At 36.2% G+C, this 25,318-nt stretch overlaps 1 protein-coding gene across 9 annotated transcripts in view; it reads left to right on the top strand.

Moving 5' to 3' along the window:
* SCAPER (S-phase cyclin A associated protein in the ER) overlaps positions 1-25,318 on the top strand; it is a 678,157-nt gene that overhangs the window by 303,476 nt on the left and 349,363 nt on the right. For all 9 annotated transcript variants that reach the window (XM_077128470.1, XM_077128471.1, XM_077128472.1 and 6 more), the window contains 3 exons: positions 17,493-17,574; positions 18,559-18,711; positions 19,667-19,774. In XM_077128470.1, coding sequence (XP_076984585.1) covers positions 17,493-17,574; positions 18,559-18,711; positions 19,667-19,774 — 343 coding nt within the window. The remainder of the gene's footprint in view (positions 1-17,492; positions 17,575-18,558; positions 18,712-19,666; positions 19,775-25,318) is intronic.

Consider the following 25,318-nt stretch of genomic DNA (forward strand, 5'->3'; position numbering starts at 1 on the left):
TCTTTCTACTTTCTTGATGAAGTTCTTTGATGCACAAAAGTGTTTAATTTTGAGGAGCTCCCATTTATTTATTTCTTCCTTCAGTGCTCTTGCTTTAGGTTAAGGTCCATAAAACCGCCTCCAATTGTAAGTTTCATAAGATATCTCCCTACATTTTCCTCTAACTGTTTTATGGTCTTAGACCTAATGTTTAGATCTTTGATCCATTTTGAGTTAACTTTTGTATAAGGTGTGAGATACGGGTCTTCTTTCACTCTTTTGCATATGGATATCCAGTTCTCTAGGCACCATTTATTGAAGAGACTGTTCTGTCCCAGGTGAGTTGGCTTGACTGCCTTATCAAAGATCAAATGTCCATAGATGAGGGGGTCTATATCTGAGCACTCTATTCGATTCCATTGGTCGATATATCTATCTTTATGCTAATACCATGCTGTTTTGACCACTGTGGCTTCATAACATGCCTTCAAGTCTGGCAGCGTGAGACCTCCAGCTTCGGTTTTTTTCCTCAAGATACTTTTAGCAATTCGGGGCACCCTGCCCTTCCAGATAAATTTGCCTATTGGTTTTTCTATTTCTGAAAAATAAGTTGTTGGGATTTTGATTGGTATTGCATTGAATCTGTAGATCAGTTTAGGTAGGATTGACATCTTAACTATATTTAGTCTTCCAATCCATGAACACGGTATGCCCTTCCATCTATTTAGGTCTTCCGTGATTTCTTTTAACAGTTTTTTGTAGTTTTCTTTATATAGGTCTTTTGTCTCTTTAGTTAAATTTATTCCTAGGTATTTTATACTTTTAGTTGCAATTGTAAATGGGATTCGTTTCTTGATTTCCCCCTCAGCTTGTCCATTACTAGTGTATAGAAATGCTACCGATTTTTGAATGTTGATCTTGTAACCTGCTACTTTGCTGTACTCATTTATTAGCTCTAGTAGTTTTGTTGTAGGTTTTTCTGGGTTTTTGACGTATAGTATCATATTGTCTGCAAACAGTGATAGTTTTACTTCTTCCTTTCCAATTTTGATGCCTTGTATTTCTTTTTTTGTCTAATTGCTCTGGCTAGATCCTCCAACACGATGTTGAATAATAGTGGTGATAATGGACATCCCTGTCTTGTTCTTGATCTTAGGGGGAAAGTTTTCAATTTTTCCCCATTGAGGATAATATTAGCTGTGGGTTTTTCATATATTCCCTCTATCATTTTAAGAAAGTTCCCTTGTATTCCTATCTTTTGAAGTGTTTTCAACAGGAAAGGATGTTGAATCTTGTCAAATGCCTTCTCTGCATCAATTGAGATGATCATGTGATTTTTCTGCTTTGATTTGTTGATATGGTGTATTACATTAATTGATTTTCTTATGTTGAACCATCCTTGCATACCTGGGATGAATCCTACTTGGTCATGATGTATAATTCTTTTAATGTGTTGTTGGATTCGATTTGCTAGAATTTTGTTGATGATTTTTGCATCTATATTCATTAGAGAGATTGGTCTGTAGTTTTCTTTTTTTGTAATATCTTTGCCTGGTTTTGGTATGAGGGTGATGTTGGCTTCATAGAATGAATTAGGTAGTTTTCCCTCCACTTCGATTTTTTTGAAGAGTTTGAGGAGAGTTGGTACTAATTCTTTCTGGAATGTTTGATAGAATTCACATGTGAAGCCGTCTGGTCCTGGACTTTTCTTTTTAGGGAACTTTTGAATGACTGATTCAATTTCTTTACTTGTGATTGGTTCGTTGAGGTCATCTATGTCTTCTTGAGTCAAAGTTGGTTGTTCATGTCTTTCCAGGAACCCGTCCATTTCCTCTAAATTGTTGTATTTATTAGCGTAAAGTTGTTCATAGTATCCTGTTATTACCTCCTTTATTTCTGTGAGGTCAGTGGTTATGTCTCCTCTTCCATTTCTGATCTTATTTATTTGCATCCTCTCTCTTCTTCTTTTTGTCAATCCTGCTAAGGGCCCATCAATCTTATTGATTTTCTCATAGAACCAACTTCTGGTCTTATTGATTTTCTCTATTGTTTTCAATTTCATTTATTTCTGCTCTAATCTTTGTTATTTCTTTCCTTTTGCTTTCTTTGGGGTTAGTTTGCTGTTCTTTCTCCAGTTCTTCCAAGTGGACAGTTAATTCCTGAATTTTTGCCTTTTCTTCTTTTCTGGGATATAGATATAGGCATTTAGGGCAATAAATTTCCCTCTTAGCCCTGTCTTTGCTGCGTCCCATAGGTTTTGATATGTTGTGTTTTCATTTTCATTAGCCTCGAGGTATTTACTAATTTCTCTTGCAATTTGTTCCTTGACCCACTCGTTGTTTAAGAGTGTGTTGTTGAGCCTCCACGTATTTGTGAATTTTCTGGCACTCCGCCTATTATTGATTTCCAACTTCATTCCTTTCTGATCCAAGAAAGTGTTGTGTATGATTTCAATCTGTTTAAATTTGTTAAGACTTGCTTTGTGACCCAGCATATGGTCTATCTTGAGAATGATCCATGAACACTTGAGAAAAAGGTATATCCTGCTGTTGTGGGATTTAATGTCCTATAAATGTGTGTTAAGTCTAGCTCATTTATTGTAATATTCAAATTCTCTATTTCTTTATTGATCCTCTGTCTAGATGTTCTGTCCATTGATGAGAGTGGTGAATTGAAGTCTCCAACTATTATGGTATATGTGTCTATTTCCCTTTTCAGTGTTTGCAGTGTATTCCTCATGTATTTTGGGACATTCTGGTTCAGTGCATAAATATTTATGATTGTTATGTCTTCTTGTTTAATTGTTCCTTTTATTAGTAGATAGTGTCCTTCTTTGTCTCTTTTAACTGTTTTACGTTTGAAGTCTAATTTGTTGGATAGTAGTATAGCTACTCCTGCTCTTTTCTGGTTGTTATTTGCATGAAATATCTTTTCCCAACCTTTCACTTTCAACCTATGTTTATCTTTGAGTCTAAGATGTGTTTCCTGTAGACAGCATATAGAAGGATCCTGTTTTTTATTCCATTCTGCCAGTCTATGTCTTTTGTTTGGGGAGGTCAGTCTGTTAACATTTAGTGTTATTACTGTTTGGATAATATTTTCTTCTAAAATTTTGCCTTTTGTATTATATATATCATATCTGACTTTCCTTCTTTCTACACTCTTCTCCATACCTCTCTCTTCTGTCTTTTCGTATCTGACTCTAGTGCTCCCTTTAGTATTTCTTGCAGAGCTGGTCTCTTGGTCACAAATTCTCTCAGTGACTTTTTGTCTGAGAATGTTTTAGTTTCTCCCTCATTTTTGAAGGACAGTTTTGCTGGATATAGAAGTCTTGGTTGGCAGTTTTTCTCTTTTAGTAATTTAAATATATCATCCCACTGTCTTCTAGCTTCCATGGTTTCTGCTGAGAAGTCTACACATAATCTTATTGGGTTTCCCTTGTATGTGATGGATTGTTTTCTCTTGCTGCTCTCAAGATCCTCTCTTTCTCTTTGACCTCTGACATTTTAACTAGTAAGTGTCTTGGAGAGCGCCTATTTGGGTCTATTCTCTTTGGGGTGCGCTGCATTTCTTGGATCTGTAATTTTAGGTCTTTCATAAGAGTTGAGAAATTTTCAGTGGTAATTTCTTCCATTAGTTTTTCTCCTCCTTTTCCCTTTTCTTCTTCTGGGACGCCCACAACACATATATTTGTGCGCTTTTTATTGTCATTCAGTTCCCTGATCCCCTGTTCAAATTTTTCCATTCTTTTCTCTATAGTTGCTGTTTCTTTTGGAATTCAGATGTTCCATCCTCCAATTCACTAATTCTATCTTCTGTCTCTTTAAATCTACCATTGTAGGTATCCATTGTTTTTTCCAGCTTTTCTGCTTTGTCCTTCACTCCCATAAGTTCTGTGATTTGTTTTTTCGGTTTTTCTATTTCTTCTTTTTGTTCAGCCCATGTCTTCTTCATGTCCTCCCTCAATTTATTGATTTCGTTTTTGAAGAGGTTTTCCATTTCTGTTCTTATATTCAGCATTAATTGTCTCAGCTCCTGTATCTCATTTGAACTATTGGTTTGTTCCTTTGACTGGGCCATATTTTCAATTTTCTGAGCGTGATCCGTTATCTTCTGCTGGCATCTGGGCATTTAATCAGATTTCCCTGGGTGTAAGACCCCGCAGGTTGAAAGATTTTCCTGTGAAATCTCTGGGCTCTGTTTTTCTTATCCTGCCCAGTAGGTGGCGCTCGTGGCGCTCATCTGTCTGCAGGTCCCACCAGTAAAAGATACTGTGGCTCCTTTAACTTTGGAAAACTCTTGCTGTAGGGGGGGTCGCCAGCTGATGCGGTTTGGGGAAGTGCCAATCCGAATCTCCCAGCTGGCCCGGGGATCCGCGCGCAGGGAGGGTCGCCGGCCTCTGCGGCTTGGGGGAGCACCTGTCCAAATTTCCCAGCTGGCCCGGGGCTCCAAGCATGGCGGGGGGTGCCAGCTGCCGCGGCTTGGGAAAGTGTCTATCCACCGTTCCCAGCCAGACCGGGAAGCCACGTGTTTGGAAGGGACCCCGGTCGCCGTTCTCCACGGCTTGGGAATCTCTGATCCAATTCTCCTAGCTGGTACGGGGGGCCACGCGTGGGGGGGTGGGGTGCCAGCTGCCGTGGCTTGAGGGGACCGCCTGTTCAATTCTCCCAGCCGTCCCCGGAAGGAGGTAAGGAGGGACTCCGGCCGCCTGCTGCCCCGGCCCGGGGAAGCCCGCACCCCTCGGCGATCTCACCGGAGCGGGTTCTCCCAGCCAGTCAGCCGTTCCAGAATGGGGTACGCTGTCTTCTTCGTCTCTGTCATGGCTCTGGGAGCTGTTCTGTATCGTTTCTACTTTTCTAGTAGCTGTTCTGGAGGAGGAACTAAGACTCGCGCATCTTACTAAGCTGCCATCTTCTCTGAATGTCTGTTTTACTCTGTTAATAGTGTTATTTGAAAAGCAAAGTTTTTTAATTTTGGTCGAATCTAACATCAATTTTTTGTGTTATATATTATGCTTTTGGTGTCATATCTAGGAAATCTCTGTCTATCCCCAAATTTCAAAGAGTTTTTCCTAAGTTTTCTACAAGAAATGTTTAAATTATATTTTACATTACAAATGTTTACATTTAGGTCTGTAATTCTTTTTAGACTAACTTTTATGCATGGTATAATATAAAGATCTAAATTTATTCATTTGCTTTTGGGTATCCATTTATTAAACCATTTGTTGGAAAGATATACTATATATATGGGAAAAAGCACAATCAATGCAAACTAGGGTCTTATAGTCAGTGTTAACATTGTAATATGCTTACACTGACTGTAACAGAGGCATTATGTCAAAATTAAAGGTCAGCAGGCAGGGGGATTGGGAAAGGGGTATGGATTCTTTGTGGAAGAAAACAAAATATCTTCAGATAGAAGAAGGTAGTGAAGGCATGTCTATACACTTAGGCTGGATTGTATGATATGTGAATAAAACTATTTAAAAATGAACACAGAGAAGCAAGTGCTTGAGAAAATGCAAAGTAAGAGATGTACGTATTCACTGTCGGTAGGGAAATGAGAAGTGCAGCCCCTTGGAGGGCAGAGAGGTCGTTTACAGGAGGTTAGAGTTGGGGTTTGTCACATGATCCTGAGACCCTCCTACTCCATATGTACGTGGAGGAGCTGAATGTGAAATATGAATTGGCATTTTCACACTGGTGTCTGTGATGGCAGTGTTTGTGGTCTACAATGAATGGAGGTGGCCTGAGGGTACAAAGAATGAAGAATGGAAGGGGAAACTATGGTGTATACGTACAATGAACTACTGAGCAGCTACAAAGAAGGATTGAACTTGTAAGACATGCAACTAGATAAATGAACCTTAAGAGCTGTATGTTGAATAAAATGTCAGGAACAAAAAGACAAATATTATCATACCTCAATCATATGGACTAATGTAAAAATTCAGTGAACTAAGGTCGAGAGCAGGGGATATCAGGTTGGGGCCTATTGTAAAGGGTCCTAGATTGTAAGCTCTTACCGCAGTCACATATATTCAGGAGATGTAACTGTTTATTCTAAATTCTGAGATACTGAATTGTTTATATATAACCTGGTCTTTTCCAGAAACTTCAGGTATTTATGTGACAGCTGAGGCTTAAAGTTAGAGTTCTGAAACTATGAAAGTCAGCAGTACCCCATACAGGAACTGTTTAAAAAGTTGGAAAAGTAATCAGACATTGAGTAGAGATATGAATGAAGCTGATCTGGATAGGACTAAGGTTTATCAGAAGACTGTATAAAGGATGATAGCATCCATATTTTAAAACTTCAACTTCTGTGTGAGACTAAAGGGAGAAATGTTTATTTGGTGCAAAATTTATATTTTGGCTAGTGCATTTCCTAATTTAACTTGTATGGTCAGTTTAACTGAACACATTAAGCACATGGAATCCGGAATAGGACATGAGATTTTGTTGGTTTGTCCATGGTAGTGTGATGCCCCGATGAATTCCAGGCTGATTTGGTCAGTGAATAAAGTATTTGCAAAGTCCCGTTGGTGGAATAGGGAAAACGGGAAATATTCAGTTTCTCCATTTGGAGAATTTCTGATATTCTTGAAAGCAGTTGGGACCACCAAATCAATAGGCTGAGCCTTTGACCCTCAGGTTTGTCCCTGTGAAACTTATTCCCGCAAAGGTTAGGCTAAGCCTACTTAAAACTAGGCCCAAGAGTCACACCCCGCCCCGCCCCGAGAACTTCTTTTGTTGCTCAGATGTGGCTTTTCTCTTTCTAAGCCAACACAGCAAGGAACTCACTGCGCCCCCCCGCACCCCCTATGTGAGACATGACTCCCAGGGTTGTAAATCCTCCCTGGAAACGTAGAACAGAAATCCTTGAATGAGCTGAGGCTTGGCATCAAGGGATTGAGGAGGCCTTCTCCACCAGAGCAGGAAGGGAGAAATGAGAAAAAATAAAGTGTCAGTGGCTGAGAGGTTTCAAACAGAGTTGAGAAATTATCCTGAAGGTTATTCTTATGCGTTATGTAGATATCCCTTTTTAGTTTGTGGTATATTAGAGTGGCTAGAGGGAAATAGCTGAAACTATAAACTAGCCATGTTTCTTGAAGATGATTTTATAATGATACAGTGTTTATAGTGTGGCTTTGTGATTGTGAAAACCTTGTGTCTGATGCTCCTTTTTTCTACGGTATAGGCAGATGAGTAAAAAATATGGATTAAAAAATAAACAAATAATAGGGGGAACAAAGGTTAAAATAAAGTGAGTAGATTGAAATACTAGTGGTCAATGAGAGGAGGGTATAAGCGGTGTGGTTTGTATGAACGCTTTCTTTCCCTTTTTTGTTTCTTTTGCTGGAGTGATGCACGTTTTCAAAAATTGATCATGGTGATGAATACACAACTCTGTGGTGATATTGTGAACCATTGATTGTACATCATGTATAGAATGTATGTCAAGAATGTTGGTATGTTAAAGTTTGAGAATAAAAATATTAAAAAAAAAAGAAAGATATACGTTTGTCATTGAATTGCTTTGCCACCTGCTGAAGATCATTTGACCGTAAATGTAAAGGTTTATTTCTGAATTCTTTTCTGTTTTATTAATCTGTATATCTGTCCTTATGCCAATACCACATTGTCTTGTTACTGTAGTTTTATAGCAAAGTTTTTGAAATTAGGTAGTATAAATTCTCCAAGTTTATTCTTCAAAATTCCATTTCCATGTAAATTTTTGAATCAGCATATCAGTTTCTACAAAATAGTAACCAAGAATTTGCAAGGATTTTAATAGGAATCTGTAGATCAGTTTGGGGATTTTTTTTTTTTTTTTTTTTTTTTTTTTTTTTAAAGGAAAGACAGAGAGAGAAGGAAGGAAGGATAGAAGGAAGGAAGGAAGGAAGAAAGGGAAACATTTTTTAAACATTTTCTTGTTTTATTGTACTTTTGTTTTTCCGTTTTTTGTTACATGGGCTGGGGCCGGGAATCGAACCGAGGTCCTCCGGCATAGCAGGCAAGCACTTTGCCCGCTGAGCCACCGCGGCCCGCCCAGTTTGGGGATTTTTTTGTCTTGATTGTATCTTCCCAAAAGATAGTCGATAACCACAACCCTTAGGGTTCCTTAGCTTGCATCTGTCTCCCATCACATAGCCATCACTGTATTCTGTCTGCTCTTCTGTTTTCTGCTTATTTCTGACTTCTTACTGTGGCTTTTCTGGTTTCTGGCTTCTCTATTTAAGGCCCCCAGTAATACAGATTAAGGCACAACCTGATTCAATTTGGCCATACCCAAATAGGGTTTAGGAGATCTTGTTCACAAATGAGTTCACAAAATACATCTTCAAAGCGTCCTGTTCACAAATGGGTTCATCCGCCAAAAATTAAGGTTAATGATTTAATATACCACCGTGTATCTCTCCATTTGTTTAAACTCCCTTAATATCTCTTACTAAATGTTTTGTGGTTTTTAGCATATAGGTCTTGCACTTCTTTTGTTAAATTTATTCTTATGTATTCTTTTTGAAGTTATTATGAATGGAATTGTTTTCTTAATTTCAGCTTTGCCTTTTTCTTCTTATATAGAATACAGGTGATTTTTTTATATATTTCTTTCTATGACCTAGTTTTTGCTAAACCTTCTTAGTAATTTTAGTAGTTTTTAAATAGAATTTTTCTGCCTAAAGGTTCATGCCATCTGCAATTAAGACTGTTTTACTTCTTCTTCTTTTTTTTTTTTGCTTAAATCCTATCTTCTCTATGTTTCACTTCTTTTCTTATGTTATTGCATGGCTAGAACTTCAGTATAATGTTGAATAGAGATTTTGACTTTGGATATCTTTCTCTTGTTCTGATGTTTGGGGAAAAGCATTCAGTTGTTCACCATTATGTATAATGCTAGAATTTTCATAGTTCCATTCATTAAATTAAGAAAATTTCCTTTTAATTCTATATTGGTGAGAGTTTTTAACAAGGATGGGCTTTGAATTTGGTTAAATGCTTCTCCTTTTTGTGCTCTATTGTGATTATCATATGGTTTTTATTCTTATTTTATTAATATGGTGTGTTACCTTAATTCATTTTTGGATATTTTGGATTTAAACCAACCTTGCATTCTTGGATTAATTCTGATTTGGTCATAGTGTATTATAATGAATTCTGGAATATAATATACATCTCGACTTACCACAATCTATTTACATTAATACCAATTTAATTCTGGTAAAGTACAGCAATTTTGCTCCAATATAGCTCTATTTTTCCTCACGTTGTGCTATTATTGTCAAATATACTACACCTGTATATGTTATAAGCGCAACAATACAGTGTTATAATAATTTCTTTATGTACTCGTATTTTTAAAGAAAATAAGTGAAACAAATTCTTTTATGTTTACTCATTTTTTTTAATGTTTTATGTAAATATGCGCAATTTCTGGTTTACTTGCCTTTTTTCTGTGGATTTGGTTAACCTCTGGAGTTGTTTCATTTTAACCTGATGGACTTCCTTTAGTATTTCTTAAAGGGGGGGGGGGTTTGCTTTCAGTTAACTATCTTGATATTTGCTTTTTTGGGATTGTCTTTATCTTTCCTTCATATTTTGAAGGATAGTATTTCTGGATGTAGAGTTCTTGATTGACCATTTATAATTTCAGTACTCTGAATCTTCTCACTTCTCTTATTTCTAATGAAAAATTATCCACCAGTCATACTGTTTTTTCTCACGTACGTGAGAAATTGTTTTTCTCTTGCTGCTTTTAAGATTCTTCTCTTTTTCTCTATCTTTGTTCAGTTTGACTATGAGAATCTAGGTTGATTTTCTTTGTGTATATCTTACTTAGAGTTAATTAAGCTCCTTGAATTCGTATGTTAATAATTTTCAACAAATTTGGGAAGTATTTGACCAATAATTCTTTGGGTACTTAATTGTCATGTCTCTTTAGGATCCTCTGGGCTGTGAGAGTTTCTTAGACTTTCCTTGGTTTTGAAGACCTTAACAGTTTTGAACTGTAGTGGTCAGGCATTTTGTGGAATGTTCCTCAGTTAGGATTTGTATAATGGTTTTCTCATGATTAGGCTGGAGTTGTGAGTGTGTGGCAGGAAGACCACTGAGGTGAACTGTTGTTATTAATATATCAAGGATAGGTACTGTCAGCTTGACTTACCAGTAACTCTGTTAACCTTGAACATCTGGCTAGGATAGCATTTTTCTACTTTACTTTTGTTCCCCTTTCTCTCTATACTGTGTTCTTTGGAAGCAGGACACTAAGTATAAGGGTTAGGAAGTTTATGTTTCACCTTCTTAAGAGAAGAGTACCTACATAAATTATTTGAAATTCTTCTGTGTAGGATATTTGCCTATTTTTGTTGAAAAATAGATTTATCAATATTTATTTTATACTTTTGGTATAAAATAATACTATTTTATCTTTTTGTTGCTCAAATTGTTCCAGTTTTGGCCATCGGGATCCTCTTATCCCTTTAACATATTCCATCATTTTGCTTTTTGAACACTTCTTTCTGCCACTATAAGATGCTCCAGTTCATATTGTGTTTACCCTGCTGCAGCCCTAGGTTCATTTGTTTCTTTAAGGAATTCTGGGTCCCTTTATTGGGGAATTTTAAAAATTGTTTCTACTTTATTGAAATTCTTTCTGGGTTGAGTCATTGTCATCATTTTTTTATTTAATTGTTTTGAGATACTTTCCTTCAATTCTTTGAATTTAATTAATTATTTTGTATGGGCAGGCACTGGGAATCGAACCCAGGTTTCCAGCATGGCAGGCAAGAACTCTGCCTGCTGATGAATTTATTTTTTTATAATAGCTGTTTTATATCTTTGATAAATCCAATGTATTAGCCCATTCAGAGTTATTTTCAGTTTACTGCCTTTTTTCCCTAAGCATTGTCATACTTCAGTTGTTTTGTTGAAACATGATTATTTTAGATAATATATTTTGGCAGCTTTGTTGCATATTTAAAATTACCTGCCTTGACTTAAACTGCAGAATCTCTCCCACCTATGGTATGCAGCAGTTGATGTCTCCGCTTTATTTTTCCTTATTCTTATTATTTTACTGTACTTCCTGGACTTGTTCCATTGTCTGTATAGCTTAATCACTTGCCAGTGATTTAGGCAGAGGTCAGGTTCAAACCCCTTGGGCATGTAAGGCATCCATCCTCTACTGATATGTTTGTGACTTGGCTGGAGAGCACATTCAAAGTTCATCCAGTTCTTAAATTTGCCTTGGCATTCAATTTTAATTGGGCTTTCTCTGGCTTTTCTTGTACATGTGCTTAGTCCTTTAGTCAGCCTGGAATGTATGGAAATTATATAGCTTTCTAAAAAGTTATTGTGGTAACATGTATGTACATATATACATAAAATTTACCATGTTAACCATTTTTAAGTGTACAGTTTAGTGGTATTAATGACTTGTATAGTGTTGTGCTACCATCACCACCTTCTGTTGCTAGAACATTTTCGTCATCCCAAAGAGAAATTCTATACCAATTAAGCAATAATTCCCATTTCCCCAACCCCTGTTCCCTTATAACCTCTAATATACATAAAGTTTCCTTATAATCTCTAATCTACCTTCGGCCACTTGAATTTGCCTTTTCTAGATATTTTGTATAAATGGAATCAGATGATATTTATGCTTTTATGTCTGGCTTATTTCATTTATCATGATATTTTCAAATTTATCCAGGTTGTAGCATGTATCAGAATTTCATTCCTTTTTTGTGTGTATGCTTTGTGGACGGTGTCACATTACATTCTTTTTCCATGTCAGTATCCCCTGATTGCAGCACCATTTGTTGAGTTTTTCTTTTTTGGTTTGGTTTTTCATTCATTTGTTTTTGTTTGTTTGTTTGTTTGGGGAAGTGCATGGGCCGGGAATTGAACCCGGTTTTCCCCTCATGGCAGGCGAGACTTCTACCACTGAACTATCCTTACACCCCCAGAACTTCATTCCTTTTTATCAAACATTTTCAAAATGTTTTCTCTGTTACTGATAAGGCTGTTGTGTTGTGCCTAGACTCTGTACAAGTTAGTCATTTGTTGTGAATACCTATTTTCTTCCTGGGAGTATGGAATTTTGATAGTTGTAGATAGGCAGAGAGTGCCTATGAGACCAGCCTTTAACAGAAACTTTGGACTCTGAGTTTCAAGTGGGCTTCCCTAGGCAGATACACTGTGCACATGTTGCTTCATTTTACTGCTTGGGGGAATAGTGTGCTATGTGTGGTCCCTTTGGAGGTTGTATAGCAAGCTTGCACATGGATTTCTCTGGATTCCACCTGAGTGTCTGTTTTTCCTTTCTTATACAATTGTGTATCTTAACGATGTTGGTGTCCCAAACCTGAGCTGTGTGTGCAACTATAGCTACTTGCTGAGTCCTGCAAGTCCTAATGAAATACCACTGGTGGTGGATTAGCTGGTGCAAATAATGTGACTAGTGTTCCATGCCGTTCGTTACCATGTCCACTATTTTCACTAAAAATGCTGCTGCAGGTGTTTGTCCTTTACCTGAAATTGAGTACACCAGCAAAACAATCATCATCAAGAAACATGGCTACTGGAACACAGCTCTGCATTTTCAGGCAGTTCCCTCCAGCCTCTCCATTACATCTTGAATAACAAGGTGATATCTACTTAATGCGTAAGAATAACCTCCAGGATAACCTCTCGACTCTGTTTGGAATCTCTCAGCCATTGACACATTGTCTCATTTCACTTTTCCCCCTTTTGGTCGAGAAGGTTTTCTGAATCCCTTGATGCTGAGTCTCAGCTCATTCTAGGGTTTTTTTCAATCCCTTGATGCTGAGTCTCAGCTCATTCTAGGATTTCTGTTCCCACGTTGCCAGGAAGGTCTACACTTCTGGGAATCATGTCCCACGTAGACAGGGGGAGGGTGATGAGTTTCCCTGTTGTGTTGGCTGGAGAGAGAGGCCACATCTGAGCAACAAAAGAGGCTCTCTTGGGGTGACTCTTAGGCCTAATTTCAAGTAGGCTTGACCTATCCTTTGTGGAGTTAAGTTTCATATGAACAAACCCCAAGACTGGGGGCTCAGCCTATAGCTTTGGTTGTCCATACTGCTTGTGAGAATATCAAGAATTCAACTTAGGGAGGTTAAATTTTCCCCCATTCTCACCATTCCCCAAAGGGGATTTTTCAAATGCTTTTCTGCTCACTGATCAAATCACTCGGATTCATTGGGGCATCACTCTGGACAAACCAACAAAATCTCGTGTCCTACCCAAGGTTCCATGTACTTATGGTGTTCAACCAAGCTATCTACATAACATATTAGGAAATGCACTAGGATCTGACATGTTTTTTTAAAATATTTTTCTTGAGAAATATCCAAACACACAGTCTAACCATGTTATACAATCAATGGCACAATATCATCACATAGTTATATATTCTTCACTGTGAGCATTTTTAGAACATTTGCATCACTCCAGAAAAACAAAACAAAAAACCAGATAAAAACCTCATACATCTCATACCCCTAATTGTCCCCCTCATTGACCCAAAGTTGTTTCAGTCTGCCCATTTTTTTTACCTTTTCTCTCCCCCATTATTTATTTATTTACTTATCCTTATTTTTTTTTTTTAACTTATCTGTCCATACCCTGGCACCAGACACAATGTTTTCACAATCACACAGGCACACTGTAAAAGCTATGTAATTATCCAGTCTTTTTCAAGAATCAAGGCTACTGGAACACAGTTCAGCAGTTTCAGGTACTTCCCTCTAGCCATTCTAATACACCATAAACTATAAAAAGGGATATTTATATAATGTGTAATAATAACCTCCAGGATAACCTCTCGACTGTTTGAAATCTCTCATCTACTGAGACTCTGTTTTGTCTCATTTCTCTCTTCCCCCTTTTGATCAAGAAGGCTTTCTCAATCCCATGATGCCAGGTCCCAGCTCATCCCTGGGAGCAGAACCCACATTGCCAGAGAAACTTACACCTCTGGGGGTCATGTCCCATGTAGCAGGGAGGGCAGTGAATTCACCTGCCAAATTGACTAAGAAGGAGAGGCCACATCTGAGCAGCAAAAGAGGTTCTCTTGGGATGACTCTTAGGCTTAATTATAAATATGCTTAGCTTCTCCTTCATAGGAAGAAGCTTCATAGGGGCGAGCCCCAAGATTGAGGGCTCAGCCTATTGAATTGGTTATCCCACTGCTTGCTAGAACATTAGGAATTCCCAGATGGTGAAGTTCGATACTTTCTCCTTTCTCCTCAGGCCCACAAGGGGACTTTGTAAATACTTTTTATTCTCTTCCTAAATTACCCTGGAATATATTGGGGCATCACACTAACTTGTAAAAACCAACAAGATATCACGCCCTATTCAAGATTCTTTGTAATTACGGTTTTCAAGTAAACTGACCATGCAAGTTAAATTAAGTAATACGCTACCCAAGATATAAATTTTGCACCAGATAAACATCTCACCCTTTGGTCTCACACAGAGGTTGAAATTTGAAAATATGAATCATCTAATTCTTTACCTAGTATTCTGGTATACCTTAGTCCTATCCAGATCAACTTCATTCATATCTCTACTTGATGTCTGATCACTTTTTCAGCATTTTTAGCAGTTGCTGAGTGGGATAGTACAACTTTTATAGCTTCAGTCCTCTAACTCTGAGTCTCAGGTGTCACATAAATACCTGAAGTTTTAGGAAACAACCATGTTATATACAAATAGCTTAGTATCTCAGAATTTAGAAATAGCAGTTACAACTCCTCAATGTATGTGACTACTGTAAGAGCTTACAACCTAAGACACTTTACAGTAGGCCTCAACCTGATAACCCATGCTCTCAAATTTTTTCTAAGTTTGTGTATTAGAGTCAATCCATATGAGTGAGACATGATATTTGCCTTTAGAAAAAAAACTTCTTAAGTTGTATAATATAACATATATACAAAGCAAAGAAAGAAAAAAGCATTAGTTTTGAAAGCACTCTTCAACAAATGCTTATGGACAGATCCCAGAGTTTGTCCTGGGTTACCATACCATCATCTCATATTTTTCCTTCTAGCTCTTCCTGAATGTTGGAGGCTAGAAGGAAGAATATATTTGTTCTAGTTTGCTAGCTGCTGGAATGCAACACACCAGAGACGGATTGACTTTTAATAAAAGGGGATTTATTTCCTTAGTTCTTCAGAGGAAAGGCAGCTAACTTTCAACTGAGGTTCTTTCTTATGTGGGAAGACACAGGGTGGTCTCTGCTGGCCTTCTCTCCAGGCCTCTGGTTCCAACAACTTCCCCAGGGTGATTTCTTTCTGCACCTGCAAAGGCCTGTGCTGAGCTGTGAGTGTTGAGATGAGGTATGCTGAGCGGCTTGGGCTGTGCTACGTTGAACTCTCTCATTTAAGCACCAGCCAATTAAATCAAATATCATTCACTACAGCCATCATGCCTCTTCGCTGACTGAAGATGTAATGAGCAACAGATGAGGTTCACGTATCATTGGCTCATGTTCACAGCACCATAACTAGGCACCTTCATCTGGCCAAGTTGGCAACTGAATCTAACTGCCACAATATTTAAAAAGGACTTTCTTTTCTTTTTTTTGTGAAAAATAACATATGTACAAAAAAAGCAATACCTTTCAAAGCACATTGCAACAATTAGTTGTAGAACAGATTTCAGAGTTTAGTATGGGTTACAGTTCTACCAATTTAGGTTTTAACTTCTAGCTGCTCTACAAGACTGGAGATTAAAAGAAATATCAGTATAATGATTCAGCAGTCATATTTGTTTGTTAAACCCTACTTTCTCTGTATAACTCCACCATCACCTTTAATCTTTCTGTCCCACTCTTTACGGATATTTGGCCTATGGCCATTCTAACTTTTTCATGTTGGAAGAGGTTGTCAGTAAAATGGGGAAGGGCAATGGATATAGCTAATGTTCTGGAGAGACTGACTTCTCTAGATTTCAGGACTTGATTTGTCCAGGGACTCATCTGGAGGTTGTAGGTGTCTAGAAAGTTACCGTAGTGCATGGAACTTTTGTAGAATCTTATATATTGCCCTAGATGAATATTTGCCTTTTTATTTTTTCTAACATTTCATTCAGCATACCGTCCTTAAGGTTCATTCACCTAGTTGCATGCCTCACAACTTCATTCTTTCTTGCAGCCACTCAGTTGTCACTGCACGTAAACACCACAGTTCCCACTTCCATTCCTCAGTCCTTGTACCCTTAGGCCACTTGCATCCGTTGAGAATCACGAACACTGCCGGTATAACCCCATACATGTTTGCTTTTAATATTTTTGTCCCGCTTTATACTTGCTATTTTGGGGGAGGATTCACTGATCACTTCACTGCTCCATAGCTAGAAGTCCTACTCTTAATGTTGTATTAAAAATAAATAAATACAATTTTTGTAATTTATAAAATCAAATAATATTAATAATTTTGTAAGGAAATACAGCATGACCTAGTCCTATAACCTTCTACCTTCAGTGACAGGTTAATATTAGCTCTAGGACTTCATTTAAATATGGCATATTGAAAATGTACATTTATCACTGTTCTCTAGCTAACAAACTACTTTGGACTCTTTAAGCTAAAGACATTTGTTTTTCAGCTGTCTGATATTTACTTCAATGTTTCTAAATAACATATTTCTATTTACATTTTGTGAGTTTTCAATTTAGAAATTATTTGATTCCCTACTAAAGAAGATGAGGTTTTCTCCTGACTATCCCCACTTCATACCTATGTTTCTCACCTTTACAATATGTAGTCTTTTACTTAAACTTCCTGTTTTTAGTATAGTCTGTACTCTCAGCTAGCCTGGTGTCCTTGAATTTAAGGTCTGTTTGGTAAACCTCTCTAGGGAAGAATCTCCCAGCATTCTGCCAGAGTGGAGGAGATTTGGAGACTTGACTGTTTCTTTAAGGCTTTGAACAATCTGTTTTCATCCCCAAATTTTATTCCCAACTTCATTTGTAACTAGTTTCTTCACTTTCTGAAATTTATGGAATTTTACTGGGAGAATTATCTTGCTTATTAGTTTCTCCCTCAAAACTTAGGTTTTACCTTTCTGAGGTCTGCTTTTGAGTTTCTGAAATACTGGTTTATATTGTTTATGATTGTTTCCTCCCTTTTCTGCCCTTAATTTATGCCTTTTCTATCCTCTTAGAAGAGAACAGTGATAAATGTATGTTTTCAATATGCCATATTTAAATGGAGTCCTAGAGCTAATATTTAAACCCATGCCTCAGTCCAGAAACACATTTTCAAAACTAATAACCTGTATTGATTCCCAAACATTCAATGAGCAATGTATCTGACACTTAGTAGGCATTCAGAAAAAAATACTTTTTTTATTATTTAATAACCCTTTAGGCTGTATAAGCCATGTATCCTGATTGTATTTTTTAACCTCCTTGTATTTCTGTTATGCTTATTACTGTAAGCCTTTGAGTGTTTAATTTTTGCTATCTTTTTCTTACAGAGACAGGGAAGAACGATTGGCAGCCCTCACAGCTGCTCAACAAGAAGCAATGGAAGAGCTACAGAAAAAAATTCAGCTCAAGGTAGGAATATCATATATTTTTCCTTTTTTGTATGCTGTATGGTGAGGTCATATTTCATTCTTTTTCCATGTGAGTATCCCGTTATTGTAGCACTACTTGTTGAAAATTTTTTTGGTTAGTTTTTGTTTGTGTGTTTGTTTTTAGGGGGGAAGTACATGGGCCAGGAATCAAATCCAGGTCTCCCGCATGGCAGGCGAGAATTCTACCACTGAACTACCCTCACGCCCCCAGGAATATTATATATTTTTGTTGGAAATTTCAGGAGAATGGAATTAAAATTTTATCTGTGGAATAAAAATTGAATTAATTTGTGTTGTACTCTTTGGATAAGACTCATAAGATTTGGCCATGACATTTCTAACCTGCTATCTGCAATCTAAATTCATTTATTTTAACAGGGTAAAACCGTTGATATAAACAGAGGTTTTTTTTCACTAATCATTTCATAAATGACTCGAAGGAATTGCTGCTAGGCTTTTTTTTTTTCTTTTGCATGGGCAGGCACCGGGAATCGAACCCAGGTCTCCAGCACAGCAGGCGAGAACTCTACCTGCTGAGCCACGGTGGCCCGCCCTCTGTTAGGCTTCTGATGCTCATATATTTTAATAATTTAGAAATAAATTAAAATGTATTTATTATAATTTATCTCACATGATTTAAGTGCTTTTGTATTATACAATTGTAGCTTGGGAGATTATGGTAGATTGATATTTTAGAGAAAATTCATTCCATTAATAAAACATGTAGGCAGCTCTTTGCAATAGGAAAATTTCATGTTTTTCAATTATTTACATGTCTTTACCTCACATGTCCCATGTACTAGTTCTGTGAAGCACCTTACATAAATTCTTGTCCTCCCTTTACAAATTAACATTGACATTCTCTTAATTATTTTTAGAAGTTTTAATGGGAATACTATTTTTCTGAGCTTTCAGTCTAATTTGAATAATTTTTAATATTTTTTAACTTTGACTTCATCTACAGCATGATGAAAGCATTCGGAGGCATATGGAACAGATTGAACAAAGAAAAGAAAAAGCTGCTGAGTTAAGCAGTGGCCGACATGCAAATACTGATTATGCCCCCAAACTTACCCCTTATGAACGAAAGAAGCAATGTTCTCTCTGTAATGTCCTGGTAGGTTGTTGTTATCAATATTACAATGCTGTATTATAATTAATTATTAAAGTTTTATCAAAGTGTGGAAATATAGTCTCTTGGTCTTTCTACATTCATACTAAGCTGACTACTGAGTAACATGGATTTCTTTCAGAATTTTTTGTGCAAAGTAAATAGTATGAAAATAGTATCACCATTTACAAATAGCAGTGCAAAGTGCCGAAGTGTGTAGTTGCTCCTAAAATATATGCATACCTGCTTAATGATATCCCAAGTCAATCTTTCTGGGTATTGGGATCTGTGTTTAGGGTTCTCTAGAGAAACAAAACCAACCTAGAGAAGCAGAACCAACAAGAGAGAACTGTAAATATGAGATTTATAAAGGTGTCTCATGCAACCATGAGAATGGAAGAGTCCAAAATCTGTAGGGCAGACTGTGAAGTTGTTGTCTCTGATGAAGGGGAAGCCCCCAACTGATTGGATTATCTCATTGTGGGAGACATTGTAGGAGATGTAATCTACCACAGATGTAATCAGTTGACTGATGACTTAATAATACACCAGCCTTCCGGTTTATCAGCCAGCCGCAACATATACTTGCAACAACTGTCTGACTAGTCCTTGCCTGACCAGACAACTGGTCATAATAATTTGGTCAAGTTGACCCCAGAACCTAACCATCGCAGGAACAGATATGAAAAGCAGCATTTTCATTGCTAAAACTTGAATCACTTAAAGTAAATGCCTTCCTGTTAAGGATGGCTATGATGGCATGCCTGTTTTGAGCATGTGTTTTCTAGTTGATTTGCAGAATTGTATTCTGAAGAAAGTGTGTTTAAGCCTTATGTTTAATGCCGAAGTGATCATAACTTGAATACACTATATTGGATTAAATGTATAATTTTTAAAATTAGATATAATTTTATGTTGATTACATTGCTTGGATTGTAACTCGAACAATTTATTCTTTTAGATCTCTTCAGAGGTCTATCTTTATAGCCACATTAAAGGGAAAAAGCACCAACAAGCTGTGAGGGAGAATAGCAGTATCCAAGGGCGTGAACTTTCAGATGAAGAAGTGGTAAGCTTTACTTTTGTTATTTACAAGTAGTTATTGAGTACCTAGCATGTGCAGAACTCTTTTGTTATTAAAAAATTCAATGTTAATGTGTATTTTGTGATTATTTAAAACTGTATTTAGCACTTAAGAATACTACAATGTAGCACATAGATGTCGTTATTTTTGTATACATATTAATTTAACAAGAAATGTAGGGAAAAGGATTTAATACTATAATTTATATCATTTCAATACAAATAAAGGTTGTGGTGTATTGATATTTTAATAGTGTAAAGAAGGAATTATTCATTGATGTTCCCAATTTCTTGGAAGACAGTTTTAACAATGAGAATTTTATACAGATGGATCATTTTAGAAATTTTTGGGAAATACATTATTTGTTCATCTACAATAATTGTTCACATGGAATTTATATGTATATTTTTTCATTCAGTTGTTACTGAATTTGCATGTCATAGGTAGATAATCTGTGAATTTGTTGATTCTGTTTGTGGTAGCTAATTTCTAAAGGGAGTTATTATTGCTTAATTGGTACAGAGTTTCTGCTTGAAGTCATGAAAAAGTAAGTAGGAGTAATGGATATTGGTGATGATAGCACAATACTGTGAATGAAATTAATACTATTGAATTGTGCACTTGAAAATGATCAAATTGGGAAACCGAGTCATATATGTGTTACTTCAATAAACAGTTGTTTTTTAACTTTAAGATTCTTAATTGAATATCTAGGAAAAATTATTGTGGGATTTTGTTCTGCATTGAGGGCAGTACCTGTGTGTAGGTGCATGATTTGTGTATGTGTAACTTTTTTTCTCTTAAGTATATCATACATGCATTAATAAAGTGCACAGATCTCCACTGTGAATCTTGATGAATTTTTACATATGTATATACTCATATAACACCACCCAGATCAAGATATAGATTATTTCTTGTACCCCAGAAGGCTCCCTCATGCACTGTCTTAGTAAGGGCCCCAAGAGGCCACCTCTCTTCTGACTTTTCAACCACCATCAATCTTGTCTGTTCTTGAACTTCTTATAAATGATTTTATACACATGTACTTGTTTGTGTTTGGCTTCTTTTCATTCGTCCTTAAGTGTGAGATTGTTTCCTATTCCTTGTGTGATGCTATAGTCCATTCTTTTTCATTACTTTTTGTCAATATTGTTTCAAGCAGTGACATCCAGGATCATTCCTGTAGTTGAATACAATTAGATTATGACCTGTTGCAAGAAGGGAAAGTGCATACATAGAGGACTTATGGGACTTCTCAGTAAGAGGATATTAGAAAGGACTTAGAGGATTGGGAATTATGCTAGGTGATTTTGTGAAGGTTCAAGAATATGAGTTGTTCTGGATTGTATGTTATCAGGAAGCAGAGGTAATACTTTGTGGTTCATTCTTAATAAATCTTATCTAGAAGGCAGAAAGAATGGTTGCTGCCGTTTTCTCCTTATTTCTGGATATGATGGTGCTTGAGGGGAAATTGTGCATCACTATTTGTATTTTCTTCTCTGTGATTTCCTCCTCTTTAGGATTTTTACCTCTGAAGTTCTAACCATTTTGACAGCTCTAAATAACAATTTCTGTCTCTTTAGCCCAGGAAAACTGGACTTTATAATGGACTCTATTCTCCCATGCCAAAATGTATTATAAGCCCTTAAGAAAAAAGGTAGTGTGAATATGGAGCTAATCTTATATACTTTTCTTGTTTTATGGATCATAGTCTCTCAAGTCCTGGATATACGTGTTACGTAGTTTTGTGTGTTTGTGTATTTTGTGCACCTTACAGAGTTGGAAGATTCGTCCAATACAAGCCACTACATTGTGGCTGGAATTGGAAGTCTCTCAACGTTCAATTCCTATATATCCATTATTTGACATACTGATTGACACCTAACAAGATATTTAATAAGTGCTAATTGAGTTGAGTTGAATTATACAGAATGGCTTGAAGGTATCATTGAAATGGTCCTCTAAATTTCTTCTTTGTGAATACTAGGTTCTTAATACAAGTGACACTGAAAATGGAACCACCTATTTAGTTTATCTCAAATATTTTTCTCTTTTTACTCCAATTCTGTAGATATTTTAGGAGAGAATGTTATGGAATTTTTGTTTTCTTGAACCATTCATATAATATCTTAAACCATCCTCTACTTGAGTTTGCTATTTAGAAGAGAGTCATGTGTAAGGTTGTTCCACTGTAGGAAAATCCTGTTACTTCAGATAATTAGAATGTAATTATTACTATTATAATGGGAATTCTTCTACTTGAAAAAATTATTTGTACAGAGTTCCCTTAATAGAAGAGCTAAATATATTATTTAATTTTCAAAAAAATTATTTAGAATTTTTCTGTAGCACTGCTATTATATAAGTGGAAATATAAATTGCATGTGTTTTTATTTCAGTGAGTAAAGATGAGAAGGAAAGTATTGATTTTATGTGCTTTGGAAAAAAAATGTACAATATCTAAGCTCATGAATCATCTAATTTTTGTAGCTCTCCTAGGAGTATGATATTTAGCTGTTGTGGTTTGAGATTTGATTGATGTGTTCATTTTCTCTACTGATTCAGTTTAAAGGAATTAAATTTTCTTTAAGTTCTCACTTAATTCATGCAGTTATTCTTGGTTATAGCCTCTTCTTTCTAAAATGGGTGTGCATTATAGTGTATGAGTTATGTAATATAGAAAGGCAATTATATATTTACTCACTTCGAAGTTTCATTTTTAATCAGTGAAGGTACCTATAGTAAATGTACTTGTTTTACTTAAAGTTATTACTTGTCATCTGTGATGTCTTAATATTATATACACCTTGTCTGTAACCCTTCTTCTTTGACATATAAAATTTTATTTATACCACTTCTGACCTAATAAAATCATACCTTTGACCTTATGCACTTGACATCTCAGATAACGAACTCTTGATCTTTGACACATTTTGTTTTAAGCCTGTTAAACCTAATAGGTAGCTGCCCAGAAAGAAAGCTTTATTGTTTTGTGTTTTTATTATAATTTGACTGGGAAATTTTTCTAGTTTCTTGAGAATTCATATATATAAGTGTTATGTGTTTTTTTTCTTTATCATTCTAGAATCCAAATGATAAAGAGTATGTGACTTTTAAAAATCAAGAACAGTGCTAGTTTTAAATACATCCCCAAATTTAATTTTTTGCGTGAATTTCAAAGAAATAATAAAATAATGAATTTCAGTTAAAACTCTGATTTTTTTTTTTGTGGTCTTGTTTTCACACTATCTGAACAAGCTGATAGCAGTTGTCCTACAATTTATGCAAGTTGCATAAAGTACATTTAATCCTATATGGATATAAATTAAATTTTCTTTTCATTTTTGGGTTCATATGCTTTTTTTTTTTGGCATGAGCAGGCGCCGGGAATTGAACCTGGGTCTCAGGCATGGCAGGCGAGAATTCTGCCACTGAGCCACATTCGCACTCACCCACCTGTTCATATACTTTTATGTTTATGAGATTCCTTGGCCTTAAAAAGCATGTAAATTGTTAAGCCCTGTTTGTTCCTGTGTACTTAAATATAGAAAAAATAATAGTTGTGCTGGTTTGAAAGGGAGCATGCCCCCTAAGAAAAGCATGTTTTGATATAAATCCCATTTCTTAAAGGTAGAATAATCCCTATTCAATACTGTATATTTGAAACTGTAATGAGATCATCTCCCTGGTTGATATGACTTAGTCAAGAATGGTTGTTAAACTGGATTAGGGGATGACATGTCTCCACCCATTTGAGTGAGTCTTGATTGGTTTATTGGAGTCCTATAACAGAGGAAACATTTTGGAGAGAGAGATTCAGAGAGAGCAACACTGTGAAGCAGAGAGTCCACCAGGTAGCGCTTTGGAGATGAAGAAGTAAAACACCTCCCGGGGAGCTTCATGAAACCGGAAACCAGGAGAGAAAGCTAGCAGATGAAGCCGTATTCCCCGAGTGCCCTTCCAGCTGAGAGAGAAGCCCTGACTGTGTTCACCATGTGCCCTTCCACTTGAGAGAGAAACCCTGAACTTCATCGGCCTTCTAGAACCAAGGTATCTTTCCCTGGATGGATGCTTTTGATTGGACATTTCTATAGACTTGTTGTAATTGGGACATTTTCTCGGCCTTAAAACTGTGAACTAGCAACTCATTAAATTTCCCTTGTTAAAAGCCATTCCGTTTCTGGTATATTGCATCCAGCAGCTAGCAAACTAGAACAATAGTTAATTTTCATTTGACTCCTGAAAGTATGAAAAGTCATTTCATGAAGGATCTTAAATTAACTACTATTTATGTGTTATTTGCAACCAAGTATGGTTTTATAAAGCCCAAATTAGTGTTTCCTCCTAGAAAAATTATGCTAATTAGGTAATTGAAGAACAAAATTAATTTTAAATTAGCAAAATCGTGAAGACATCACTATATTTAATGAAATGATTATAAACAGACCTTCTTTGTCTGTGGGATCCCTGATATTGAGTTAGATGATCTTTTTAGAGGCTGAAAAAGTTAGCACTTTGTCATTGATCTCACTTAGCTTGAGACACATCTTTTTCTTACCTTCCTCTCTTTATCGTGAATTTTTTTTGTGGCTAGAAATGGATGGAATTTCTTTAACCACTCCTGTATGTATTATTCTCCTTCCTTCCTACTCTAGCCATGTAGCTAAGCCTTGAGACCCGAAAAGGAAACATTCTTTACAATTTGAATCCTCCAGTCTTGATTATTAACATGCTAAAGCACAAGGAATTTATTACATCTCCTCCGAATAATTGCTTGGCTTATAAACTTGTCTTGCTGCATGTATCTATTTTACATATCTAAAGCTGATTATTCGAGTACGCTTTTCTCTTGCATTTATTTTGGAACATCTAATCACCTTTGACTAGACTGAATTAGGCAAAGGCTGTGCTCTAAGAAAGGCAAGATAACCGCATTAATAATTTTTGAATTATTACTCTAGTTATACCTGTTTGTCTTACTTCTTCAGATGTCTTATGATCACTGTACTTTTACTGTTTCACTGCTATTACAGTAACTTTTCCATGTTTGCTATCTTTTCTTTTATTAAACATTTATTTTAGGAGATAACGATCATTAACCAATGATTGAGACTAGAAACCTAAAAAGCTATAATTTTTGTTATGGTCTTTGCAGGGTTTGTGTTAGTTGTTTGGTAAATTACAACTAAATACCCCTGTTTTTGTGAACCTTTTCTTTGAAACACTTCCTTTGTTGTAAAATGCAGTTTGAAAGAGATAATAAATATCCACTGTTCCTAAACCCTGTCTATTTAACTTTTGTAAACTTGTTTTGTATGACTCCTAGATGCTCTCATAATACTGTTAAACTTATACAAATATGAAAAGCTGTTTCAGACATACTTTTTTGCATGAGCCCTTGTAGTATATATTATAACAATGTTCCTTTTTAGTGTACATTACTGTGGTTGCCTAATTTTACTGTTTAATTAAATTATTAAGTCTGTTTTTTCCTTTTAGGCATCTGTTTACTTGGAATTAGATTGG

Source organism: Tamandua tetradactyla, chromosome 14 (assembly GCF_023851605.1).
Source record: "Tamandua tetradactyla isolate mTamTet1 chromosome 14, mTamTet1.pri, whole genome shotgun sequence".
Taxonomy (NCBI): Eukaryota; Metazoa; Chordata; class Mammalia; order Pilosa; family Myrmecophagidae; genus Tamandua; species Tamandua tetradactyla.